The sequence below is a fragment of the Hippocampus bargibanti genome, linkage group LG20, assembly GCF_051943395.1.
Source record: "Hippocampus bargibanti isolate YZ-2025 linkage group LG20, ASM5194339v1, whole genome shotgun sequence".
NCBI classification, from domain to species: domain Eukaryota; kingdom Metazoa; phylum Chordata; class Actinopteri; order Syngnathiformes; family Syngnathidae; genus Hippocampus; species Hippocampus bargibanti.
In genome coordinates, this window is record NC_142753.1 from 7273625 (window position 1) to 7296628 (window position 23004).

The 23004-nt window shown below is 42.1% G+C and overlaps 1 protein-coding gene across 2 annotated transcripts; it reads right to left on the bottom strand.

Annotated features, from left to right (window-relative positions):
• Positions 1 to 780: 780 nt before the first annotated feature.
• On the bottom strand, positions 781 to 22826 carry snx13 (sorting nexin 13). Of its 2 annotated transcripts, none has more exons than XM_089023511.1 (25): positions 22674 to 22826; positions 15778 to 15890; positions 15566 to 15668; positions 15379 to 15468; positions 14993 to 15114; positions 14728 to 14846; positions 14526 to 14633; positions 14377 to 14465; positions 14219 to 14302; positions 14000 to 14138; positions 13835 to 13923; positions 13146 to 13245; positions 12888 to 13081; positions 11196 to 11300; positions 10937 to 11107; positions 10788 to 10857; positions 9247 to 9389; positions 8639 to 8746; positions 7492 to 7602; positions 7209 to 7370; positions 7060 to 7131; positions 6837 to 6982; positions 5658 to 5726; positions 5471 to 5583; positions 781 to 4355 (listed from the first exon to the last, which is right to left on the bottom strand). In XM_089023511.1, exons 1-25 carry the CDS (start codon positions 22683 to 22685, stop codon positions 4120 to 4122), a joined length of 2868 nt encoding a protein of 955 aa, XP_088879637.1. In that variant the 5' UTR covers positions 22686 to 22826; the 3' UTR covers positions 781 to 4119. The 2 variants fall into 2 exon arrangements, with proteins under 2 accessions (XP_088879637.1, XP_088879636.1); XM_089023510.1 differs by having other exon boundaries at positions 9247 to 9425.
• Positions 22827 to 23004: the final 178 nt, after the last annotated feature.

Genomic DNA, 23004 nt, shown 5'->3' on the forward strand with positions numbered 1-23004 from the left:
AATTTCTAAGCCTTAAAACTACACAAAAGATACCTTATTTTATGTATAATAAATGTGGTATGATATTATAATTAAAGAAATAAACTACAGTATAATAAAAGTCGTTTTATTTACCTTTGTGATGGCCGTTGATGGCTTAATGGAATGGTGTGGCCGGTTTCATCAGCATTAAACGATGAGGAACGTAACCTTTCACCATCTTGAGGAATGATCCCTTGTAGGTGCTTTCTCTGTGATAATTTTATCTAGTTCCTCATCAATTGTGTTCTGTTTAGCTGGGTTGATAGCTTTTTGCATCAAGTGCGGGTTGTTTGTGGAGCCTGATTGATGGGATATTTTAACCTTGCAGTCTACACTCTGCCTTTGAACTATCAAAGTTGAAAGTCGCTCACTGTCGTCTGCCTGTCTCTTTAATGTTTAAACCACCTCCCCTCACCGCTGCGTTCTTGACCAATCACATAGCTTTAACCAAAGACTGGGGGCGGGGAATAGAGGACAAAAACAGTCGGCTGCCATTTTGTTGTTAGGAGAACGGGCTCGTTCGCGAAACACATCACTCATTGAGGCAGCTCCGTGTACAAAAAAAGTTCGTATTCCAAGGTAAAGTTTTCATACATTTAACGTTCGTAAACTGAAAAGTTCGTAAGCCAAGGGGTTCGTAAAGCGAGGTATCACTGTATTTGAATTGAGGTTGTTAATGTAGGATACTGATTATGGCAGCAGACTGTCCACTGTTAAACAAGGTTAAAATAAAACACCACACCATACAGTGTTGGCCAGTTAGTCTGAGTTATCTTTTATTAGTGTTATACCAATGTGAGCATTGTTGCTCACGAGGAAGGATTCCTTGGTAGGCGTGATGGGGGGAAAAAAGTTTTCAGTCGCTTTAAGTCTTGACATTCTCATTTAGTTTTTTTTTTTTGGTTAAAGAAAATACGAAAATAGAGTTGACAGTACATTTAGGCACACTATTGACAAACTGTACACATTTTTGATGTTTTCTAGAGTTAAGAGGGGAAACAAAAAGCCTTCCTGAATTAAGAGGTGCACAATGCTCCGGCTGATGGGAACAGGCAATTGAGTTTATCGGCCAAACAGAGGCCACCATGGATGAGTTTCGGCCACCGACCATGTTCTCCATCCAAGCTTAACGGGGAGACCCACGCCCCACAGTTGCTACGATAAGTGCTCAAGCAGTGATTCAACTTGTCACAGGCGATTTTGATGCAAAAGGAGGAAGGAGGCGAGGTCTTTCCCATTTAAATTAACCACACAAGCTCATATGCTAACAAGATAAAAATCTTCAGGAGGAAAACGTCTCCGCACCCTTTGGGGGAAGAAAACAATGCGACTTATAAAACAAGTCTAAAATGAAAAAAAATAATCGTGTCAAATGGAATGTTAAAGTTGTTGGGAGAAACATTTCATGTTTTTTTTAAGGAATATGAATCTCGTTTCACTACAAAATATTTTGAAATGCACATGCATCCAAGATAAAAAAAAGTCATATTGCACAAAATTGAACACCTGATATCTGCAATCTAATGTGATTCGGAATATTTATCCACATCAAGAGTAGGAATCAGTCAAGTGGAGGAGCTTGTCAGTTCACAATACGGATGGCGTTGTATTAAGGCCGACTCACTCCCACTATTGGACAACGCGCACACCAGAGCAGAGAATACATTCGCCGCCGCGTGTAGAAAGCCATTCGAGCATTTATTCCATATAATTAATAATCCATTTTAAAGGACAACCGACACCATTTTTTGTTTCCTAACTGACATCAGAAAAACCTTTCATAGCATCTAAAATCACTTTGCTGCTGTGAAATGTAAATTTGTCCAAAGCGAGACTAATAAAGGCAAATCCAATCCAATACCCAAAACACGCAGGCTGATATTTTTAGTCAAATGCAAAACATCAATAAAAATGACTCAAAGTGTCCCAAAACTGCTTCAAAATGACCTCGGAAATGGCGATTTTCAGAAGGTCCCGCCCCCTTGTTCGTGATGTCACACCAGGATACTCCCGACACAAAACAATGGCTTCAGAGACTTCAGATTCGGAGAATATGCTTTCTTGTTACTCATCCAGTTATGAATATGATTCAAATAGTTCTGAAGAGGAAAGCATACATGTTTGCAATCGATTAAAACGAAGTCCTCCTGTATCAATTCGAGCCGTCAGGGCTCCAATGTAGCGTCGCAGAGAATGCACAAGATGGCGCCCAACCTCCGTTGGAAATGGGCTGCTGGGAATTTGTGTCAACTAGTATCAAATAGTAGTCTCGGTGAAACACACAATGATTTACCATCGCGTTATTTATATGTTTTCCTTCTAATTTCGCCATCAACACAAAGTTTTCAGATCAAACAAAGTACCCAAAATGCATTGTGTCGCTTTCTCGGTCAGGGGCGTTCCTGACGTGACGTCACGTCAGGCATCGTCATCAACTGGAAAACGACTTCCTGAATATTCAGTGCAAGTCTTAAAACGTAAAATATAGCTATATGCGGTGGAATCTTTGTAAAATGCGCTCAGTAGAAATCATTTGAAGTGATTTTACAAATTATGGACAAAACCTGTCCGGAGGTGTCGGTTGTCCTTTAAGGTTGAAGTACTCGTCTGCTCGATTGAGACAATTCAGTGCACTCATTGACAACTGCATGCTTCCCGTGAAGTTATACGCACACATACAGTAGTATATGCACATGTACATGTGTAAATAGATAGTATCTATCTACCCGACTGGTACATGGGACTTTATAATGGACATCAATGATACCGACTAAACGCTCAAACGGCTTTCCATCGACACAAACTAAAGTGTGCTTGCACCTTAACGCAAAAACACACCGTGTGAGGTCAACGCTGCATCATTTTGCAGCGTATATCATCACAGAGCATACGATTGTGAGCTTTGGTCTTGTGGGGTCATCATGTACAATAAAGGGAGTTTTTTTGGGGGGTAAGGGGGGACTCAGATGCAACACACAAAGCTCAGAGATGTGAGAATTACAATAAAAAAAAAAAAAGAAAATCCATTCATCCTATAGTATTTGTTCAGTCACATTTTAAAAAAAACAGCGCCTGGTGAGCCAGTGCTACTGACGTATTTGGTTGCTATGAACGCAAAGAGTGCAGCTTTTTGCAGGTAAAAATGTCGACAGCATGAAAGGGGCCGCTTGGGGGGGGGGAAGAAGTGAAGTGGAAGGTAAGGCAAGGTGTTGGTTTTTTTGTTGCTGCAGTTAACTCATTCCCTGCCATTCACGGATTTATTCGGGAATTGAAAATATGACGTAAAGCGCCATTCCCGAATTTCTTCGGGTTTTGGTTTTTCATGCTTGGGTGCCGATAAAGCGCTGGCCATAGCCTCCGGCAATGTTTTTTTTTTTCCTTTTCGCAAAGGTGTAGCATTTCCCTTTTTTCCATGTTAGCGTTTTGTTCCAGCTTCAGCTGTTGTAAAAGGGCTAAATAAACCAATCTTGCGTTGTATTTTGGACAGCCGCCCTCATTTCAAGCTCAGATAACTCCAGACCCAGATCGTTTAGGAATTAACTCATTTTTTTTCTTTATGAAAGAAGAGAGTCTAAGGTTTCTTACGCTGCATTAAATGTTTATGTAGTTCTAAAACTCAATATTCTGTGGGTCTTGGAATTCGAGGAACGGTGACAAAAACCCTGGCACAGGAGTGGACGCATCCTGTGACTGTAAACTGTCCTTTAGATTTTTGAAAGGCGATTCTAAATAAAATGTATTATAATTATGATTATATTTGCACATGTCTGGCAGTGAATGAGTTAAGGGAAAAAAAAGTAGAATACTCTTGCGCCACCGGAGGGCAGCATTGACTGGCCCAGTTCAGCAAAATAAACCAAAAAAATGTCCGAAACCAAAGGGGGACTAAAACGCTGTCATGTGGGACAAATGTGATGTGTGTGTGTGTCATATTATCCCTCTTATTATTTGGAGTGTTTTCAACGAGGAGTCATGAAGGCGTCACCCTTTCAAGTTCACATGAAGCCTCTTCCCCAATGTCATATTTAGCTGTAAAGTCTGTGCGTGTCCATGTGTGTGTTGTCTACTTCTCTGTCCATTTGGTTCGGTCCACTCGTGTCACCTCTTGAGGGACGATCCTTTGAGTTTGTGGCCGTATCTGTGGATGCGCGGCGAGCGGGAGTGCAGCTTGACAAAGAGCTCGGGGAACTTGTACTGTGGGAACATGGTCTCCAGGAAACCCTCCAGGAAGACGTAAACCAGTCGCCGGTTTGTGGGCTGGTATTGGAACATGTCGAAGACGCGCAGGATGCCCTTACGGGTGGTTTCCGCGCCGATGATGTGCTTCAGCTCATCTGGTGCGCGGGACAGTTCATGTTAGAGCGCAAAATTAAGTTTGATACTCAAATGTGCATAATTAGTCAATGTTCTCATCGGATTACAGTGATACCTTGGTTTACGAACTTAATTGGTTCCCAGATAGAGTGTGTAAGGCGAAAAGTGTGTATACCAAAAATTAATTTCCCATAGGAAACCATTAAAATGAGAAGAATCCATTCCCAGGTACCCATAAAACATACTTTTCTATCTTGTTATTTCCTAAGCCTTAATACTACACAAAAGATACCGTATTTTATGTATGATAAATGTGTTATGGTACTAGATTTAAATAAACTGTACAATATAATAAAGTAGTTTTATTAACCCTTGTGATGGTCGATGGCTTGATGGAATGGAGTGGCCGGTTTCCTCAGCATGAAACACTTGATGAGGAACATACCCTTCTTCTTTCACCATCTTGAGGAATGATCCCTTGTAGGTGCTTTCTCTGCGATAATTTTACCTAGTTCCTCATCAATTGTGTTCTGTTTAGCTGGGTTGATAGCTTTTTGCATCAAGTGTACAGGTGGCTTGTGCGAGTTGTTTGTGGAGCCTGATTCATGGCATATTTTAACCTTGCAGTCTCCACTCTGCCTTTGAACTATCACAGTTGAAACTCTCACTGTCGTCTGCCTGTCTCTTTAATTTTTAAACCACCTCCCTCACTGCTGCTTCTTGACCAATCACGTGGCTTTAACCGAAGACTGGGGGCGGGGAATAGAGAACAAAAAAAGTCAGCAGCCATTTTCTCTTTGGAGAACTGCTTCACTCTCTCTTTCTTTCTGTAAACCCCACCCCCTTCACTGCTGCATTCTTGGCCAATCCCGTGGCTTTAACCGAAGACTCGGGGCGGGGAATAGAGGACCAAAACAAGCCAGCTGTCATTTTCTTGTTAGGAGAACGGGCCCGTTCGCGAACGACACATCACTCATTGTGGCAGCTCCGTGTGTATCCCGAAAAAGAGTTTGTATGCCAAGGTAAAATTTTCATAAATGTAACGTTCGTAAACCGAAAAGTTCATAAGCCAAGGGGTTCGTAAACCGAGGTGTCACTGTATTGTCTTAAAAAAAATGTCTATGTTGTGTGTCACCTGGCATGATACCCAACAGACTGGTCTTGGCAGCAACTCGGGTCCTCATCCGGATGCTCTTGTCCCGACGAGGTGGGGTCTCTGCCAGAATCCCGTTAGGCCAGTAGGAGTCCCTGGAGGAGGTCGGAATTCAGGATTTTTTTTGTGTAGGGGGTGGAGGGCAGGATAAAAGTAGCCTCAACGATACCTGAACTTCTTGACGTAGTCTGCCACCTGCTCTGGAGAAGTTAAGTAGTCCACGTGGTCCACAATTTTTCTGGAGACAAAGTAACGGTGATGTGTGGGCGGTTTCCTCACGATTAGAGTGAAGTCGTCCGATATCGCAGATTTTTGTTCAAATACAAGTCTGAATTGAAAGCGACGCAGTTGCATGTTGTGCCGCGACCGGAACTTATTGGATAATTTCCGTTAGCTTGTCGACTGTGTTTCACAATTTAACTGCGAGACATGTTTTTGTCATTGTCACTCGAATTCCAGAACCGCAGAATATTGAGTTTTAGGACTACATCATCATTCAATGCGGCATAAGAAACCTTAGACTCTCTTCTTTCATCAGAGTTAATTCTTCAATAATATGGGTCTGAAGTTATCTGAGCTTGAAATGGGGGATGGTGTACAAAATACAATGCAATACATACATATTTGTTGATATAGGGCTTTAACAACAGCTGAAGCTGGAACAAAGGGCTAACATGGAAAAAAGGGAAATGCTGCCCCTTTGTGGAAAAGAAGAAACATTGCCACAGGCCATGGCCAGTGCTTTATTGGCACCCAAGCATGAAAAAAACCAAAACCCGAACAAATTCATGAATGGCAGTGAATTAGTTAAGTTAGCATGAAGCTAACGGACATCCATTATTTGCTTTGGTTGAACATTCAGTTGGTTACATAGAACTGTTTTCAATTGAAATGTGATGAGAGCATATGGGAGGGATAAAACTGCCGTATTTTCCGGTGTATAAGGCACCCCCCAAAAGCCTTCATTTTCTTGAAAAGATGACCATGCGCCTTATACGCGGGTATGCCTTATATGTGAAGCAATATTGAGCCGTAACATTTCTCGTAAATACTGTCAGCAGCCACCGACCATTTCTCCCTTTAAGAAGTCGCGGCTCTACTGTAGCACCTTATAATGTAGTGTGCCTTATATTTGGAAAACTTTTATATATTTATATATTATATTTACAATTGTTTTTTCATTCATTGAAGATGCGCCTTAAGGTCCGGTGCGCCCTAAATACGGAAAAAGTTTGAAAACACACCATTTATTGGGGGTGCGTTTTATACACCGATTTGCCTTACACACCGGAACATACAGTACTTTTAAATAATCAAAAGTTTTTGATACATCTCGATATGGACGAACCTGTTGATGGTGTCGCCGTAAGTGGCCCGTATGAGCTGCTGCAGCAGGTTCTTGATATTCCTGCGCAGCCACTGGTTCTTCTCCTTCAGGTCGAACACCTCGTCCATCAGCAGCAGCATGACACGCAGCGGGATGTTGTCGTCTACCTGCTCGCGTAAATACAACATGTGAGACTTATATAAAAAAAATATGTAGATAAAATAAAATAGAAAAATCACCACACATTGTCATCCAACTGTGCCGAGACTCGACAGTGTTCGGGGTCGATATCCGACTTGGGAAGAAGAGGAGGCACCTGCAAAGGTCACATTCGGGGTCATCAAAGTCACATTTATCACCGTGACCCCCACATGGCAGCGACTCGGTAACCACCTTGAATATGGACTGCTTAATATCCTGGCCCAGTCTTTCGGACATGCGGCCCATGTTGTCCGACACTTTATTCATGCCCTCGGCCAGACTATCCGGGAGGGACTTGACAGCATTGGACACGTTCCTCATGGAGCTCCGTAGGGGATTGACAAACGTGTCGATCTGGGGTGCAAACGTGACAGATAAGTGAGCGTTTGGAGAGATGTGCATTTGTTTGCAATTCTGTATTGAGCAGAAAAGTGATTCCGCAACTCGTATGTATTCCCATCTTTTTTTTTTTTACCTTGCGTGCAAAATCTCCTTTGCCTTTGTTGTAGGCTTTGTTCTCTAGGAAGTCATAAACATACGGGACAAGGGTCGGGCACGCCTTCACCATCTCGGGGTTCAGCAGCAACTAGAAAAACAACGTACATGTATACAGAGTGACATGCATCTTCAATTTGGCCAGCCGTGTCAATTCATGACAATACAGTAATCCCTCGTTTATCGTAGTGAATGCCGACCGGGATCACCTGCGATAGACGAAAAACAGCGATGTAGCGAACACTACATGGATTGTACATGAGTGATGTGTCGTTCGCGAACGAGCCCGTTCTCCTGACAAGAAAATGGCAGCCGGCTTGTTTTTGTCCTCTATTCCCCGCCCCCAGTCGTCGGTTAAAGCCACATGCTTGGTCAAGAACACAGCAGTGAGGGGAGGTGGTTTAAACATTAAAGAGCCAGGCAGAAGACAGTGAGAGTTTCAACTTTGATAGTTCAAAGGCAGAGTGTAGACTGCAAGGGTAAAATATCCCCTCAATCAGGCTCCACAAACAACAACCCGCACAAGCCATCTCACTTGATGCAAACAGCTATCAACCGAGCTCAACAGAACATAATTGATGAGGAACTAGGTTAAATTATTGCAGAGAAAGCACCTACAATCATTCCTCAAGATGGTGAAAGAAGAACGCTACGTTCCTCATCAAGTGTTTAATGCTGATGAAACCGGCCACTCCATTCCATCAAGCCATCAACGACCATCACACAGGTCAATAAAACGACTTTATTATACAGTACAGTTTATTTCTTTAATTATAATACCATAGCACATTTATTATACATAAAATAAAGTACATTTTGTGTAGTTTTAAGGCTTAGATAATTAGAAAGTAGAAATTTATGTTTTATCACCGGGAACGGATTATTCTCATTTTAATGGTTTCCTATGGGAATTTTTTTTTTGGGATACACACTTTTCGCCTTACACACTGTCTGGGAACCAATTAAGTTCTTAAGCCAAGGTATCACTGTACTGTATTGTCGTGACTTTCACTGCAATTTGCGATCTTTTTTTAAAGTAAAAAAAAAAAAAATCCACGATTCATCAAGGGCCGCGATAATCGAACCGCGGAATAGCGAGGGATGATTGTAATATTAAAGAGTCATACCTGTAGGTAAGCATTGAGGTCTTTTTTTCTCTTCTCCAGGAAGTCTCTGTCCATGTTGTTAAAGGTTTTCTTCCCAGGGAGCTTGAGGATGGACGTCAAGTTCTCAAACTAAAAGTGCGACGGGGTAATATGAGCATGTTGAGATCAAAGTCAAAGTCAACTTTATTGTGAAATATGCTAATATGCATGACATACAGCACAGATGAAATTAATGTCCTCTCGGACCCAGCGTGCAAGGCACTTATAATGTAGCTAAATTAGACCAAAAGCCAATGGACAACAGACAATACATATAATTTCTGAATGTAATGGTAGATAGTGTCTTATGTAAAGTGAGGTAGTGTCGTATGGAAAGTGACGTAGTGTAGTAATGCAAAAACAAAACAAAAAAAAGGTTGAAGTGAGGTCTTGCAGAAAAAAAAGAGTTCAGGATGATAGTACAGCGTGTAGCGTGTACTCAGAGTTCGGTGAGTGTGGCAGTGGGAAGGGGCAGGGGGGGCAGGGCTGGGAGGGAGTTGAATGAGTTGAAAAATGCTCAAACGCTGTTATATCCTCTTACAAATTCAATCTGTCATTCATAGTCACGTAAAAGATGCTCAAAATCAAACCTGCTCAGTGATTCTCATGTGGAAGTCGTGGAAATCGGAGTAGCGGCGGTACGTCTTCCAGCAATCCTCGCTGCCGTCCGAGTTGCGTCTGAATACAGTGATGGCGTAAAGCGCGTACGTCTTCCCATGCTCATTGCACACACCTGCGGCAGCCCACAAGCCAGGAATACAAGCGTCAGCTACCCCACCCGACAATACATCCACAAGCAGGGATGGAAGGGGGCGGCGGGGTCAAGGAAGGGGAGGAAAAAACATGCGGGTGCAAAGATTGAGTGGACGAAGGACAAATTGGCGGGTGACAGAAGGGAAATTAAAGAACAGAACAACAAAGGTGATGGACGGAGCAAAGAAAGAAGAGAAAAATGGATCTTGGCGCCAAAACAGATGAGTTAAAAAAAGGGCTATTAGCACATTAATACAAAAACTAAGCTGCATTCAAATGGCTAGTGCGATTATTATTTTTTGTATCCATATTTAACTCATTCAATGCCATTCACAAACGTATCCGGGTAGAGCGCCATTCCCGAATTTGTTCGAGTTTTGGTTTTTGTTTTTTTTTGCGCCTTACTGGACAGCATTTTCACAGCCCGGCTTTGTTCAAAAGAAAGGTTGGTGACTGCGACTGGATGGATGCATGGCTTGAGGAGCCCACGCTGACAAGAAAGGAGCGTCAATGCGGATGTGGAAATGTCGTGGCTTGGAATTGAAGTGGATTTACGTGGGACAGGAGATGTGAGACAATCTCTTATAGTCCTTGGATGCGACAGCTTCGTATTTTGCTCTCAACAATTAGCTTGTAGCAAACGTGCACATTTCACCGTGACGACCCTGATCTACTGGTGAAAAGGACGCTTTGATCCTCTCCCCTGTCATCTAGAACTGCTTAAGATTGAATGACTCTTTTGTGCTGTCATATTATTTGTTATTTTGACTTCAAGATGGTGCCACGTGAGTGGCTGCCTTTACAGTAGCTCCTTTATTTTGTTTTTCTACTTCTTCTATTCCTTTCCTCTTACTTTCATCACCTTAGTGCTGTGAAAGGTAAATGTCTCCACTGCAAGAGTAATAAAGGCTCAACTCAATCCACCCAATGTCACGTCAATGTATTTGCTTTCAACATTTAGCTTGTAGCAGACGTGGACATTTCACAGTGACGTCCCTGATCCACTGATGAAAAGGAGGCTTTGATCCTCTTCTTTCGTCTAGAATTGCTTCATACAATAAAGAGGGTGCAGAAAGTGCTTAAATTGAAGACTTTCTGTGTCTTTTGTGTGGTGTCACATTATTTGTTATTAAATTTTTTTGAGTGCAGTTTTGACTTCAAAATGGTGTCGCAAGAGTGGTTGCCTTTACAGCAGCGCCTGTATTTTGTTTTTTGACTTCTTCTTTTCCTTTCATCACTTCACTGCTGTGAAATGTAAATTTCTCCACTGCGAGACTAATAAAGGTTAATCCAATACAATCCAAATTTTGAATTGTGTGTAACCAGGATGCCGCCCGTGTCAAGCCAGTCCTCAAAACATCCCATCCGGTGTGTGTACCTGTGTCAGAGATGAAAGCGTGAAGCTGCACAGAGTCATCATGGGAGGAGTTACTCAAGTCATCCAAAGACTGGAAGAAAGACAAGAAGACTTATCAGTTGATGTCTTTTTTTTTGTGTGGATAAAAGTCACTCTGGCGAGACCATCACCAGGTTAATGCTTCCAGTGGGAGATCCATTAAAAGATTCTCCATCTCCGTCTTCGGAGCCGCGGTAGCTGGGCTCTTTGAGCATGTCAAGTTCTGCTAGCATGCGCACGTAGAGCGGGCTCTGCTTGAAAGCCGGGTAGTAGCGCTCGTCCTTTAGCATCATGTCGTAAACCTACAGTAAAAAAAAAAAAAAAAACAGGCTCATTTTTTTTGAATCATCACGAGAAAGTGATGAGATCATTCAAGAAATGATTTCCTACTTTTCTCTGGATGTCGTCAAATATTTCTGGCGTGGGATCGTCTTTCTGGAGTTTTTCCCCTAACCGTGTTGTGGAGTCCTCGTTGACTTGGACACGTGGAGAAGCCTGTGGGGAGAACAAGCTTGTTTGGTAAGTTTGGGACTTTTTTTTGTCTTGAAAAAGTTTTTATCATGGCATAACAGTATGATGATTATTTCATTGCGTTTTATTTCTTTTTTTGGTGATAAAAGTATTATGGAAACTTTTTTTTTTTAAACTACATCCACCAAGGTCCATAGCAGCTAATCTGGAGCACCCAAATAATTCTCACTGGGCCAACATGCTCCATAAACTGCTAAAACTCCATAAAATGTTTCAAATCAGGCTTCCCGTCACACCGAAATTGTATGACAAAAATTGCCTGCTTTGAACACAATCTAAACACAATCTAAACATGACGCAGGTATAATAACTCATTCGTTGTCATTCCCGAATTTGTTCGGGTTTTGGTATTTTCTTGCAAGGGTGCCGATGAAGCCCTGGACAGACTTCTGGCAATGTTTTTCTCTTCCACAAGAAGGCACAATTTGCCTTTTGTCCATGTTAGTGTTTTGCTAGTTTCAGCTGTTATTACAGCGCTATATAAATCAATATGCATGTATTGCATTGTATTTTGTACAATCGCCCCCGTTTCAAGCTCACATAAGTCCAGACCCATATAATTTAGGAATAAACTCGTTTTTTTTCTGATGAAAGAAGAGAGTTTAAGGTTTCTAATGCTGTATTGACTAATAATAATAATAATAATAATAATACATTTTAATTTCAAGCGCTTTTCAAAGCTCTCAAGGACACTGTACAGTCACAGACAAGCATAGAAAGAAAAACAGATACAATAATAACTAAAATACAATTATAAATAGAAACAAGAGATAAAGCTACACAGAAAATGCGATTTTAAATAGGTGAGTTTTGAGATGGGATTTTATATAGTCCTATAAATTAATATTCTGTGGGTCCTGCAATTTGAATGACAATGACGTGAACCCTGGCACTGGAGTGGACACTGATGGGTTAAAAGTGATCGTTCGTTCCTGGTTCATCGCTTTGCAGGGTGTTAGAAATGGGATGGCGAAATCAGCAGGAAGCCAGGTGTTGAACAGAATAAGTTATTTTAATTTTGTAGACAGCAGGGACATTGTGAGGTCGGCCGAGGAGGCACAGAGAGGAAGAGAGAGATCGACGCGCTGGGAGAGCATTTATATAAGACGGACAGGATGTGATGTGATAGGATGTGACGTAATAGGATGTGACATCACGTAAAGGCAGGCCGGATATGACGTATCAGGAAGTCCAAACCAAAACAAAAAGATGCAAAAAGATGTTTAAGGATGTTCGTATAGCGAATTACCCCAACAGACACATTTTTTTTGCACATTGCCTGGCAGTGAATGAGTTAATTTCGCGGGCGAACTTTTATGTCTCATGAGAAGTAAAATAAATCCCTGAGGGGAAAAAAAATTCCAACACTTGTTTGGCGTCATGCGAATCATTGTCTTTTTTTTTTGGAATATGCAGAAGGTGGCACAAATGAGGAATGTCTCAAATATGTCTCTAAATGTACAAGACGCAGACAACTATAATCAACCCATGTTCTTCTTTTACATCCGACAAGACAGTCTGCATTCCGGCGAGTTATATTTATGCTGTCACCTGATCAGAGAGGTACTGCTCGAAAACCCCCAGCGCGGCCGCTTTGAGGAGCCCCTTGGTGGCGTTGGGTTGCCTCTTGCCGTCTTTATGCCAGCGCTGCATCGCCTCCAACTGTTGCTGCGCCGTCACCCTGTAGCCTTCCACCGTCAGCCAGAAGAAGAGCTCCGCCTGGGCGCCGGCTGCCTGCATGAAATCTGCCAGGAGAAACGCCCGCCGTGAGTGCACATTGAGGACCGTTGACAGCGTCGACGCATTTACCCATAAAGAACTGCAAGGCGATGTTGTGGACAAGGATGTGATCCAGCGGGATGACGCACAGCTTGCCGAAGTTGGCCGCGAGCTTCAAAGCGTCCACTTCCTACCGCGTGGTTGAACAAGGTTAGTCGGTTGAACGTCAGTCAGTCTGTCCGTAAACGTTATACAGACATTAAGAACGAGATACGTTCCGAGCGGTCGTTCGTAAGGTAGAATTTGTTCGTAAGTTGCTTCAGTACTAAATTTTGTATGGAATGTATGTTTAAGTCAAACACTGAACGGGGAAGTATAAAACACAGACACTCTAACAGACGTAAAATAAATTCACACCAACTGTAGTACGACGATATATATATCCTTGGGTCTTCAGTGCGCCATTACTGAAGCTTCTGGGACGTTATTACTGAATTGCATGCCAGCAGCCATTACTTTTTGTTATGCATCGCGTCCTCCTGGAGCCTCAATTGGGAGGAGGGATTTTCTCCAAGCCCACATACTCTACGCAGCTAATCGTAAGTGAGCTCGGTGGATTGGGGCCTGAACTCGGTTACACTGATTTACAGCATCTCCCTACGAACATTTTTCTTTGATATACCTGCAAAAAAAAAATCGAATGTACCGCTTTTCATAACTCGAATGTTCGTAAGTTGGGGAGCGTCTGTAAAAGGTTTTTTTTGCAAATCCATTTCTACCTTGCCAGATTGTAGTCTCTGGATCCTGGTCTCGCACACCTTCTTTACAAACAGAAGACTGTTGATTTGGTTCTTGATCACGTTGATGTCTGAGAAAGACAAAGTAAGCAACATGAATCCAGGATTGATCTGGACTCGTCGTAGCAGGTGCGTGACATGACGCACCATCTCCCGCTGTGTCCAGCGAGCGCAAGTACTGCAGCTCCTCCATCACCATGTCCTTCACGGCTTCCAACTCTGCAGGCTTGTCTGTCAGTTTCAGGATGTTCATGAAGGCTTCATAGTTACAGCTGGAGTCTCGGATCTAAAGGCAGACGTACACGCACGGTCATCGACGTTTTAAATCTACTCATTGAAGTGTAAAAAAAAATGTAAAATTGGTACCATCCAGATGACAAACTGGTTGATGTAGTCCGGGTCACTCAGCTGGTTGATGAGAGGAAGCAAGACACCACGGGCCAACACCTCCTAAATAAAAACAAAACGCGGGTGAAATGACGGCTCTACTGTTGTGGAAATGTGACTGTCGAGTGCGCACTCACTCTTAAAAAATATCTCATGTTCTTATTGTGGAAGTCTCCGGGAGGTAGTAAGAGATACAGAAGCAACTCGCACAAGTCTCGAAGGAAACCTGACAAGAACGTAAGCTGACAAATCACGCCGACGAGTCACACGAGGCGAGTTTGTTTACCTTCTTCATCCTTCAAGGAAGTGCAGACGACATCTCGACAAATCTTGCGTTCCATCTCCACTTCGGCCTCGAAAAATGAGTCGATCAGCTCTTCTGTTATGTTGTCCCCTGTGCAGTTCAGACAAAACAAATCAGTCAAATGTACTGCGTGTACTCAAATTGGTCACGTGACCCATCGTAGCGGTGGAGCGTCTGCGCTTACTTTGTTTCTCGTCTTTATCTGGGAGACGATCCTGAGCTTTGCGAAAGACACGCAAATGGGTGGCAAAGTCGTCCACCAGGCGAGTGGTGAAGTAAGGCTGCCAGTCCACTTCTTTGGACCTTGACGAATAAAAACCACAAGACCAATGTGATCCGTTATTGAATTTACATCAATCAATACATCTTGCACAATGTCTGGTTCGCAGTTGTCCCAAATGAACGATCGGTGGAGTGTATGAGTGTGTTTGGGTGTGTGAAACGCGTACCGCGTGGAGAACTGGACGAGGGCGTTCTGCAGCGTCTGCCTGATCTCCAATAAGAAAGATTCATCCTCGCTCAAAGTGTAGTACCAGTACTGGATATAATCTCTCAAAGCAAACTGGATCACCTACAGGGACATTTAATAACATTTTCAAGTCATTACTGACCTCTTAGTCATTTTAAAACCATTTCACGACGTCTTTTCACTTTGTTGTCGCCATTTTCAATGTCAAAGTGTCAAAAAATACCGACCCCCCCCCCCAAAAAAAATGTTGACTTCAAAACAAAACATCCTAACAGCGTGCATGCATTTGTGTTAAAAAAAAAAGAGAGACAGAAAACGGCCAAACACTTCGGATGATAACTCGAGTGACGCCGCATTGCCGCAAACCTGTTGCAGAGGTTCATCGATGAAACTCGAGCCAGTCAGTCGCCTGTCGATCTTGATGGGCTTCATCTCTAGCTTCATCTCATCCAGCGTCTACCAAAAAAAAAAAAATACAAATAAAAAATAAACATTAGAAAAAAAACAACCATGAGAGAAGAAACTTGCAGAGATCAAGTGTCAAATGTTTTACCTTTGAAATCCCAATCGGTGGGGGCGGCAGGTAAGAATGATCGCACCTCTCCAAGTACTTCTCCGAGTTGATCTTCCCGTAAAGTAGAGTGACAGCAAAACCCCTGTGGTGGTGGTGGTGGTGGTGGGGGGGGGGACCAGTTCAAGAGAAACATCCTGACATCCGCGTGTATGTCAAAAAGAATAAATAAATAATAATGGCAGCCTGCTCACCCCCCGATGAAGCAGAGGATGTAAAAGGCCAGGTAGAATATGGCAAACGGTCCAAAAGTGACGAGGAACAGCACGACTCCGAGAGCCCCCCATCCCCAAAAGGACAGACTGGCCTACAAAAAAACAATAAAAAGGAAATAGTCACTCATTTAATGACAGCTTATACAACAATGCAAAGGACAATATCAAAACCTTCACGAAGCTGCACACATTTCCAATACACTCGCAATCCATTACAAACCATTCCCTTTTTTTGAATTGGATTGGATGTACCTTTATTCGTATCGCGGTGGAGAAATGTACATTTCACCGCAGCAAAGTTATGAAAGGAAAGAAAGAAGTAGAAAACAAAATACAGGAGCTGCTGGAAAGGCAGCCACTCTTTTGTATATTTTAACCACATCTCTTCAAAAAAAATCTCTCTTCTTTCACCAAGCACAAACAATTAAATAAAATAATAAATAAAAGCCAAATGTCATTTCCACCCAGGGAGAGGGAAAAAAATGTCAAAGCGTAAATTTTACATTCCAGAATATCTGATTGGCTGGATTGAACGACACAATGACACTTTCAACTCATTCACTGCCAGAAGACATGCAAAAATATGTCTCCTCCAGTGCCAGGGTTTTAGTCATTGTCCCTCAAATTGCAGTAACCCACAGAATATTTCATTTTAGGACTACATAATCATTTAATGCAGTGTAAGAAACCTTAAATTCTCTTCTTTCATTAAAAAAAAATGTTAACTCCTAAATTATATGGTTCTGGAGTTATATGATCTTGAAATGAGGGCGGATGTCCAAAATACAATACAGTTATTGATTAACATAGCGCTGAAGCTGTAACAAAGTGCTAAGATGGACAAAAGGCAAATGCTGCCACCTAGTAGAAGGGAAATACATTGCAGAGGTCTGACAAGCGCTTTATCGGCATGCCCCGCAAGAAAAAACAAAACTCGAACAAATTCAGGAATGGCGCTCAATGACATATATTCAATTGCTGAATACATTTTGGAATGGCAGTGAATGAGTTAATATCATAGCTTGACACAAAGTATTTCGACAAATATTTATTTATTCAGTATTATACAAAAATGGCCGCGCCGCACATCACCCTGACTAGCAAGACAAACATTTTAGAGTACAGCAAACCGTGGTTCAGCGCGAGGTTCAAGTGGTCTCACACAAAAGATGTGAGGTTACATTTTGCGGCCATACTCATAAAACACTTCCCATAGCGTTCCTGTTATTGTCAGCGCAGGAAACAAAAGCCCTCGCACCCCAGCGAGCAAGTCCGCGAGACCATTTTTGGAGACGAGCGCGTCGGATCGGCGGGCGAACTGTAACTATAGAAATCAATATGGATTGCATTGTATTTTGTACAGTCACCCCCATTTCAAGCACAGATAACTCCAGACCTATATAACTTAGGAATTAACTTTTTTTCTGATGAAAGAAGACATTCTAAGGTTTCTTATGCTTCATTAAATGTTTATGTAGTCCTAAAACTCAATATTCCGTGTTGTCCTGGAATTTGAGTGAAAATGACAAAAACCCTGGCACTGGAGTGGACACATTTTTGCACATCGTCTGGCAGTAATAATAAATAATAATAATAATAATAATAATAATAATACATTTCATGTATAAACTCCTTTCAAAACTCTCAAGACTTTACAGTCACAGGATAAGTTTTCTGTGGGTGAGCAGCGGCAGCCACACGCGCCAGCGTTCACTCAACCTAGAAGTAAATAGATAGAAACCTAGCTAGTCGGCTAGTAGATAGCCAACAGATAGCCAGCTAGATTGCCAGTCACCTAGTTATCTATATAGCTAATAGCTAACTAGCTAGATAGTTAGTTAGCTAATACACTGAATGTCACTATTAAACACACAGATAGAAAGCTAGCTAGCCAGGTAGTATATAGCTAATAGATAGCCAACAGATAGCTAGATAGATAGCTCGCCACTTAGATGGCCATATAGCTAATAGATGGTTAGCTAGATAGTTAGCTAATACACTGAATGCCACTATTAAATACAGATAGCTAATCGATAGCCAACAGATAGCTGGCTAGGTAGCTAGCCACTTAGATAGCTATAAAGCTGCTAGCTAGATAGCAAAAAAATAACAATAATAATAAGTGTGATATAAATATAAATATATGTGAAATAAAATAGTGAATGAGTTAATTCCGGGGATGAACTTTTTGGTCTCATGAGAAATAAAAAAAATTCCAGAGGAGGAAAAAAAATCCAACACTTGTTTTTGCGTCATGTCAATCATCTTTTTTTTTGAATGTGCGGAAGGTGTACACAAATTAAGAATCTCTCAGGTATGTCTCTAAAAGTCCGAGACGCAGCGAGTGCCCAAACAGGCTCAACAAGAGTCCTAAATCGACTCACATCTGACAAAGATCCCAAGATAGATGAGGAAGAAGACTCCAAAGAATAACTTGTGGCCTCACTGGTACTGGTGAACCTCAAATTACTCATTAAAAGGCAACAAGGTGACAGTTGCAACGCTGTGTCTTATTTTCTAACTGCATCAAGGTAATCAACAACTTTGATCTTGAGGCACAAAAACAGGAATGGAGCTCCAGGAAATAAAATAAACAAACAAATAAATAAATAAATACAATTTAACTCATTCACTGCCAGACAATGTGCAACAATGTGTCCACTCCAGTGCAAGGGTTTTTGTCATTGTCACTCGAATTCCAGGATCCACAGAATATTAAGTTTTAGGACGACATAAACATTCCATGCAGCGTTAGAAACCTTAGACTGAATCAGAAAAAAAGATTAATTCATAAGTTAGATTGGTCTGTAATTATATGAGGTTGAAGTGGGGGTGCCTGTACAAAATACAATGCAATACTATTGAAGCTGGAACAAAGCGCTAACATGGAAAAAAAGGGAAATGCTACACCTCTTGTGGAAAAGAAAAAAAAACATTTCCAGAAGCCATGGCCAGCACTTTATCGGCACCCAACCGAACAAAAAATTTCAAGACAGTGTTGGAAACTATAGACTGATTGCGGCGTGTGAACACGTAAAGGCTCCCTTCTTCCGGCAAATTGGCATTTTCGTGTTTATTATGTTTGTTAAAGTCATTATAAGTCCCTTGCACGCTGGGTCCGGGAGGACAGTGATTTCATCTGTGCTGTATGTCATGCATATTAGCATATTTAACAATAAAGCTGACTTTGACTTTGAAATAATATGGGTCTGGAGTTATATGAGCTTGAAATGAGGGCAGCTGTCCAAAATGTGTCCATTGACACTCAAATTGCCGGGCCCACAGAATATTGACTGTAAGGATGACAAACATTCAATACAGCGTAAGACACCTTTGACTCTTCTTTCATCAGAACAAAAGAGTTAATTCCTAAATAATATGGGTCTGGAGTTATATGAGCTTAAAATGGGGGCAGGTGTACAAAATACACTACATGTATTGATTTATATAGCGCTTTAACAACAGCTGAAGCTGGAACAAAGCGCTAACATGGACAAAAGGCAAATCCTGCCCCCTCGTGGAAGTGAAAAAACATTGCCAGAGGTCTGACCAGCGCTTTATCGGCACCCAAGCCTGAAAAAAAAAAAACAAAACCCAAACAAATTCGGGAATGGCGCTCTACGTCATATTTTCAATTCCGAAATACATTCGTGAATAGCAGTGAAAGAGTTAAAAACCATGAAAAAGATCATGAAACGCGCTACATGAGCCACCTGTGACGCCAGGAATCTTATCAGTCGGCTTGAATGCCATTGAGATGACAACGGCGCCAACGCTGTGGGCAGCTTGTAGACGAGATGATAACAGCGCAAGTCATTACGGTTTACGCTGTGGGTTTAAAACATTGAAACACCTGCCGATTAAACACCTAAGCCACAGGTGTCAAAGTCAAGGCCCGCGGGCCAAATCCGGCCCGCCACATCATTTTTTTCGGCCCGCGAAAGCAAATCAAACTTGTTAAATTCCATAATGATTGCTAAAATCTGAGCCAAAATGTCATATTTTTGGATGTCAACCACAATAAAAGTCATTATTCTTGACTTCAGATTTGAAAACGAGTTATTCATTAATTTGATGTGTGCTCTATATGTAATATTTGAAGGGATTTAAACATTCTAATGAGTTCCCCAAATTCATAACAGCCCTCGAGAGGAAACTATAACTACAATGTGGCCCGCGGCAAAAAATGACTTTGACACCCCTGACCTAAGCCTTGACGAGAACATGTGGCTTCAACATCACTTGCGGGACCAAACAAAGCCGCTGATTTCTTTCGCTCCGAACAATAAAGCGCTAAGACTGCATCTCAGGTTGTGTTTACAACCAAAGTGGGTCAAACATAAAAGATTCACCGGACAGCATTGAGACAATGTCACAGCAGGGTTTTTTTATATTTCATGTAAAATTGTACAATTCTGCCGGACGGAAATGAGTCACAATGTGGATTGAAAATGGGAAATGTTCCACAGAGAAAAGAAAAAGCATGACTCGGTTCATTCCCGACACGCTTGAGATCATCTGGTGGGTGATCAGGGCGGTCATTAAGCAGCATGTTAGCTTACGCCATTAAAACTAGCCGGTGTGAGATCCCCAGTTAATGATGGAGAGTGTCACAGGGATGACTAATCCATCCGGAAATCCATTAGGCGAAGATTTGCCACATGGGCTCAGACGAGATCATTGTCCGCTGTAAAAGCATTGACAGAGGAAAAAAAAAAAAAAAGACTTAAAGGACAACCGACGCCTCCGGACAAGTTGTGTCCATAATTTCTAAAACCACTTCAAATGACTTCTACTGAGCGTATTTTACAAAGATTCCACCGCATATAGCTATATTTTACGTTTTAAGACTCTCGCTGAATATTCAGGAAGTCTTGTTTTCGAGTTGATGATGTTGCCTGACGTGACGTCACGTCTGGAACGCCATTGACCGAGAAAATGCATTTTAGGTACTTTGTTTGGCCTGAAAACTTCGTGTTGATGGCGGAATTAGAAGTCAAAACCATAACGCAATGGTGAATCGTTGTGTGTTGCACCAAGAATACTATTTCATACTAGTTGACACAAATTCCCAGCAGACAAATCAGCCCATTTCCTACGAAGCTTGGGCACCATCTTGTGCATTTTCTGGGCGCTACATTGGAGTCCGGACGCCTCAAAATGAGACGGAAGGACTTCTTTAATCGATTGCAAACATTTATGCTTTCCTCTTAGAACTATTTGAAACATATCCATAACTGGATGAGTAACAAGAAAGCATCTTCTCCAAATCTGAAGCCGTTGTTTTGATTCTAGAGCAAGGCAAGACGTCCTGGCGTGACGTCACGAACAAGAGGGCGGGACCTTCCGAAACTTTCTGGGGTCATTTTGAAGTAGTTTTGGGACACTTTAACACATTTTGTTTTGCATTTGACTAAAAGTATCAGCGTGCATGTTTTGGGTATTTTAGATACTATAAAACGTTTTTCTGGTGTCAGTAAACAAAAAAAATGGTGTCGGTTGTCCTTTAACACACAATAACCACTCAAAGTGACAAAAGAAAATACAAAAACAAGTCAAAAACAACAACAAAAGAGCACTACTACCTACTCGGGTGCAACCTCGGACATTTTGCAGTCTGTAAATGCAACCAGTGGCATCAAGAAAGAGCCCTTTGTCCCTTTGTTGATGACAACAACAACAACCTCCAATGTGACGGATGCAAAGCCGCACGACCGCAAGGCCAAGGGTACAAAAACTACACCAAGCAGGATGCAAGCGCACCACCACCAATGTGCGTTTCTTTCTGACACCCGTCCGTCCATGACAGGAGGAGGCAGATGTATCCAAGGTTGGATGTCAAGGCCGCCATGTTGCTGGCACTACATAAAAGTTGTGTCAATAACCCACCGTTGCAATTATTTGACGTTTCCCTCGATAATACCTGCTGACAATTTTGTCTGGTTAGTTTAATTTAGTGTTAAGTTATTTTGCAAAATATTGAAGATAGCAGGGAATGAGGAATAGGATAAATGTCAAATCTTGTCGCTTGCCAGCAATATGCCATTAAATAGAGGACAGTAAGGTTGTATGTAGCTTGTGCTGTGAACATAATATAGCGCTATTTTTTTCTCTATGATAGATGCTGACAAAAATGAGGTCATTTTAAAGGGGCTGTATCATTATTTGAATTAGGGAGGAGGTCCCTTTTTAAATTCTGTGTTTACCACAGAACGAATTCTAAATTAAGATACAAATGGATCGGCAAGTCAACATTGCATCAACTTCTAACCTGCCTGCTGCTTTGTCATGTTTTGTTTGTGACGAAGCTTCACGTGACCTGACAGTCTGGCTGCGATAAAGTCACATTTAAAACACGCATGCAGATTATTTCACGAGTCCCCCCCCCCAAAAAAAAAAGTTAAAAGGATGCAAGACAACATTTCTAAGAGTTTAACCAACGAGTCGTAAAGCATCCGCGATTAACCAGTTGACAAACGACTCACCTGGCCGAAAAAAACAAGGCAACACCCTGCTCACCTGTGATTTGTGCGGTGTCGAATTAATCCGGTGGTGGCCGTTGATCATAATACAAACATTCCCAATCTACACGAGTCCCGCCGTGCTAATTTCAGCGCAGTGTCGATAGTACGAGTAACCCAAGATCACGGCATTAGCGTCGCGTCAACTGTGTAATCCCGGGTGAGGACCATTTATAGCGGACAAGCTTTGTAGAAACGCCGAGACTATTCGGCGTCCGTCCTCTCCTATGACAATCTGTACGTGTGTGTTTACCTGCCGAGCTCACCACTATCCGCCTAGCTTCCAAGGGTTTGACAAGCATCCGCCGAAAGCTGCTAAACTTCACAATAACGCGAACGTCAGTTGTAACCTACCTCTGTGAACATCGTTCAAAAGGCGTCCGGTGGCCCTGGTTAACCCCAGCACATCGTAACACGCCAACGGGACTGCTTTCTTGACGCTTAAAAACGGTCGTATTTCCAATCTCCGTATTCGCTTTCGAGCGTCGCCATGTTTGCGAGGTTTACGTCTACAGCGCCCCGTTTGCGGACGTCACCGCCTGATTGGTTGGGGTATTGTGACGTCACCCAACGCCCGTGACTAAGTTGATACATATGCAAAAACAAACACGATTGAACAAACCCCAAGCGTCACATTTCGTTCATCGCAGAATAGTTTGTTGAAAATACGTTTCCTAGATTTTAT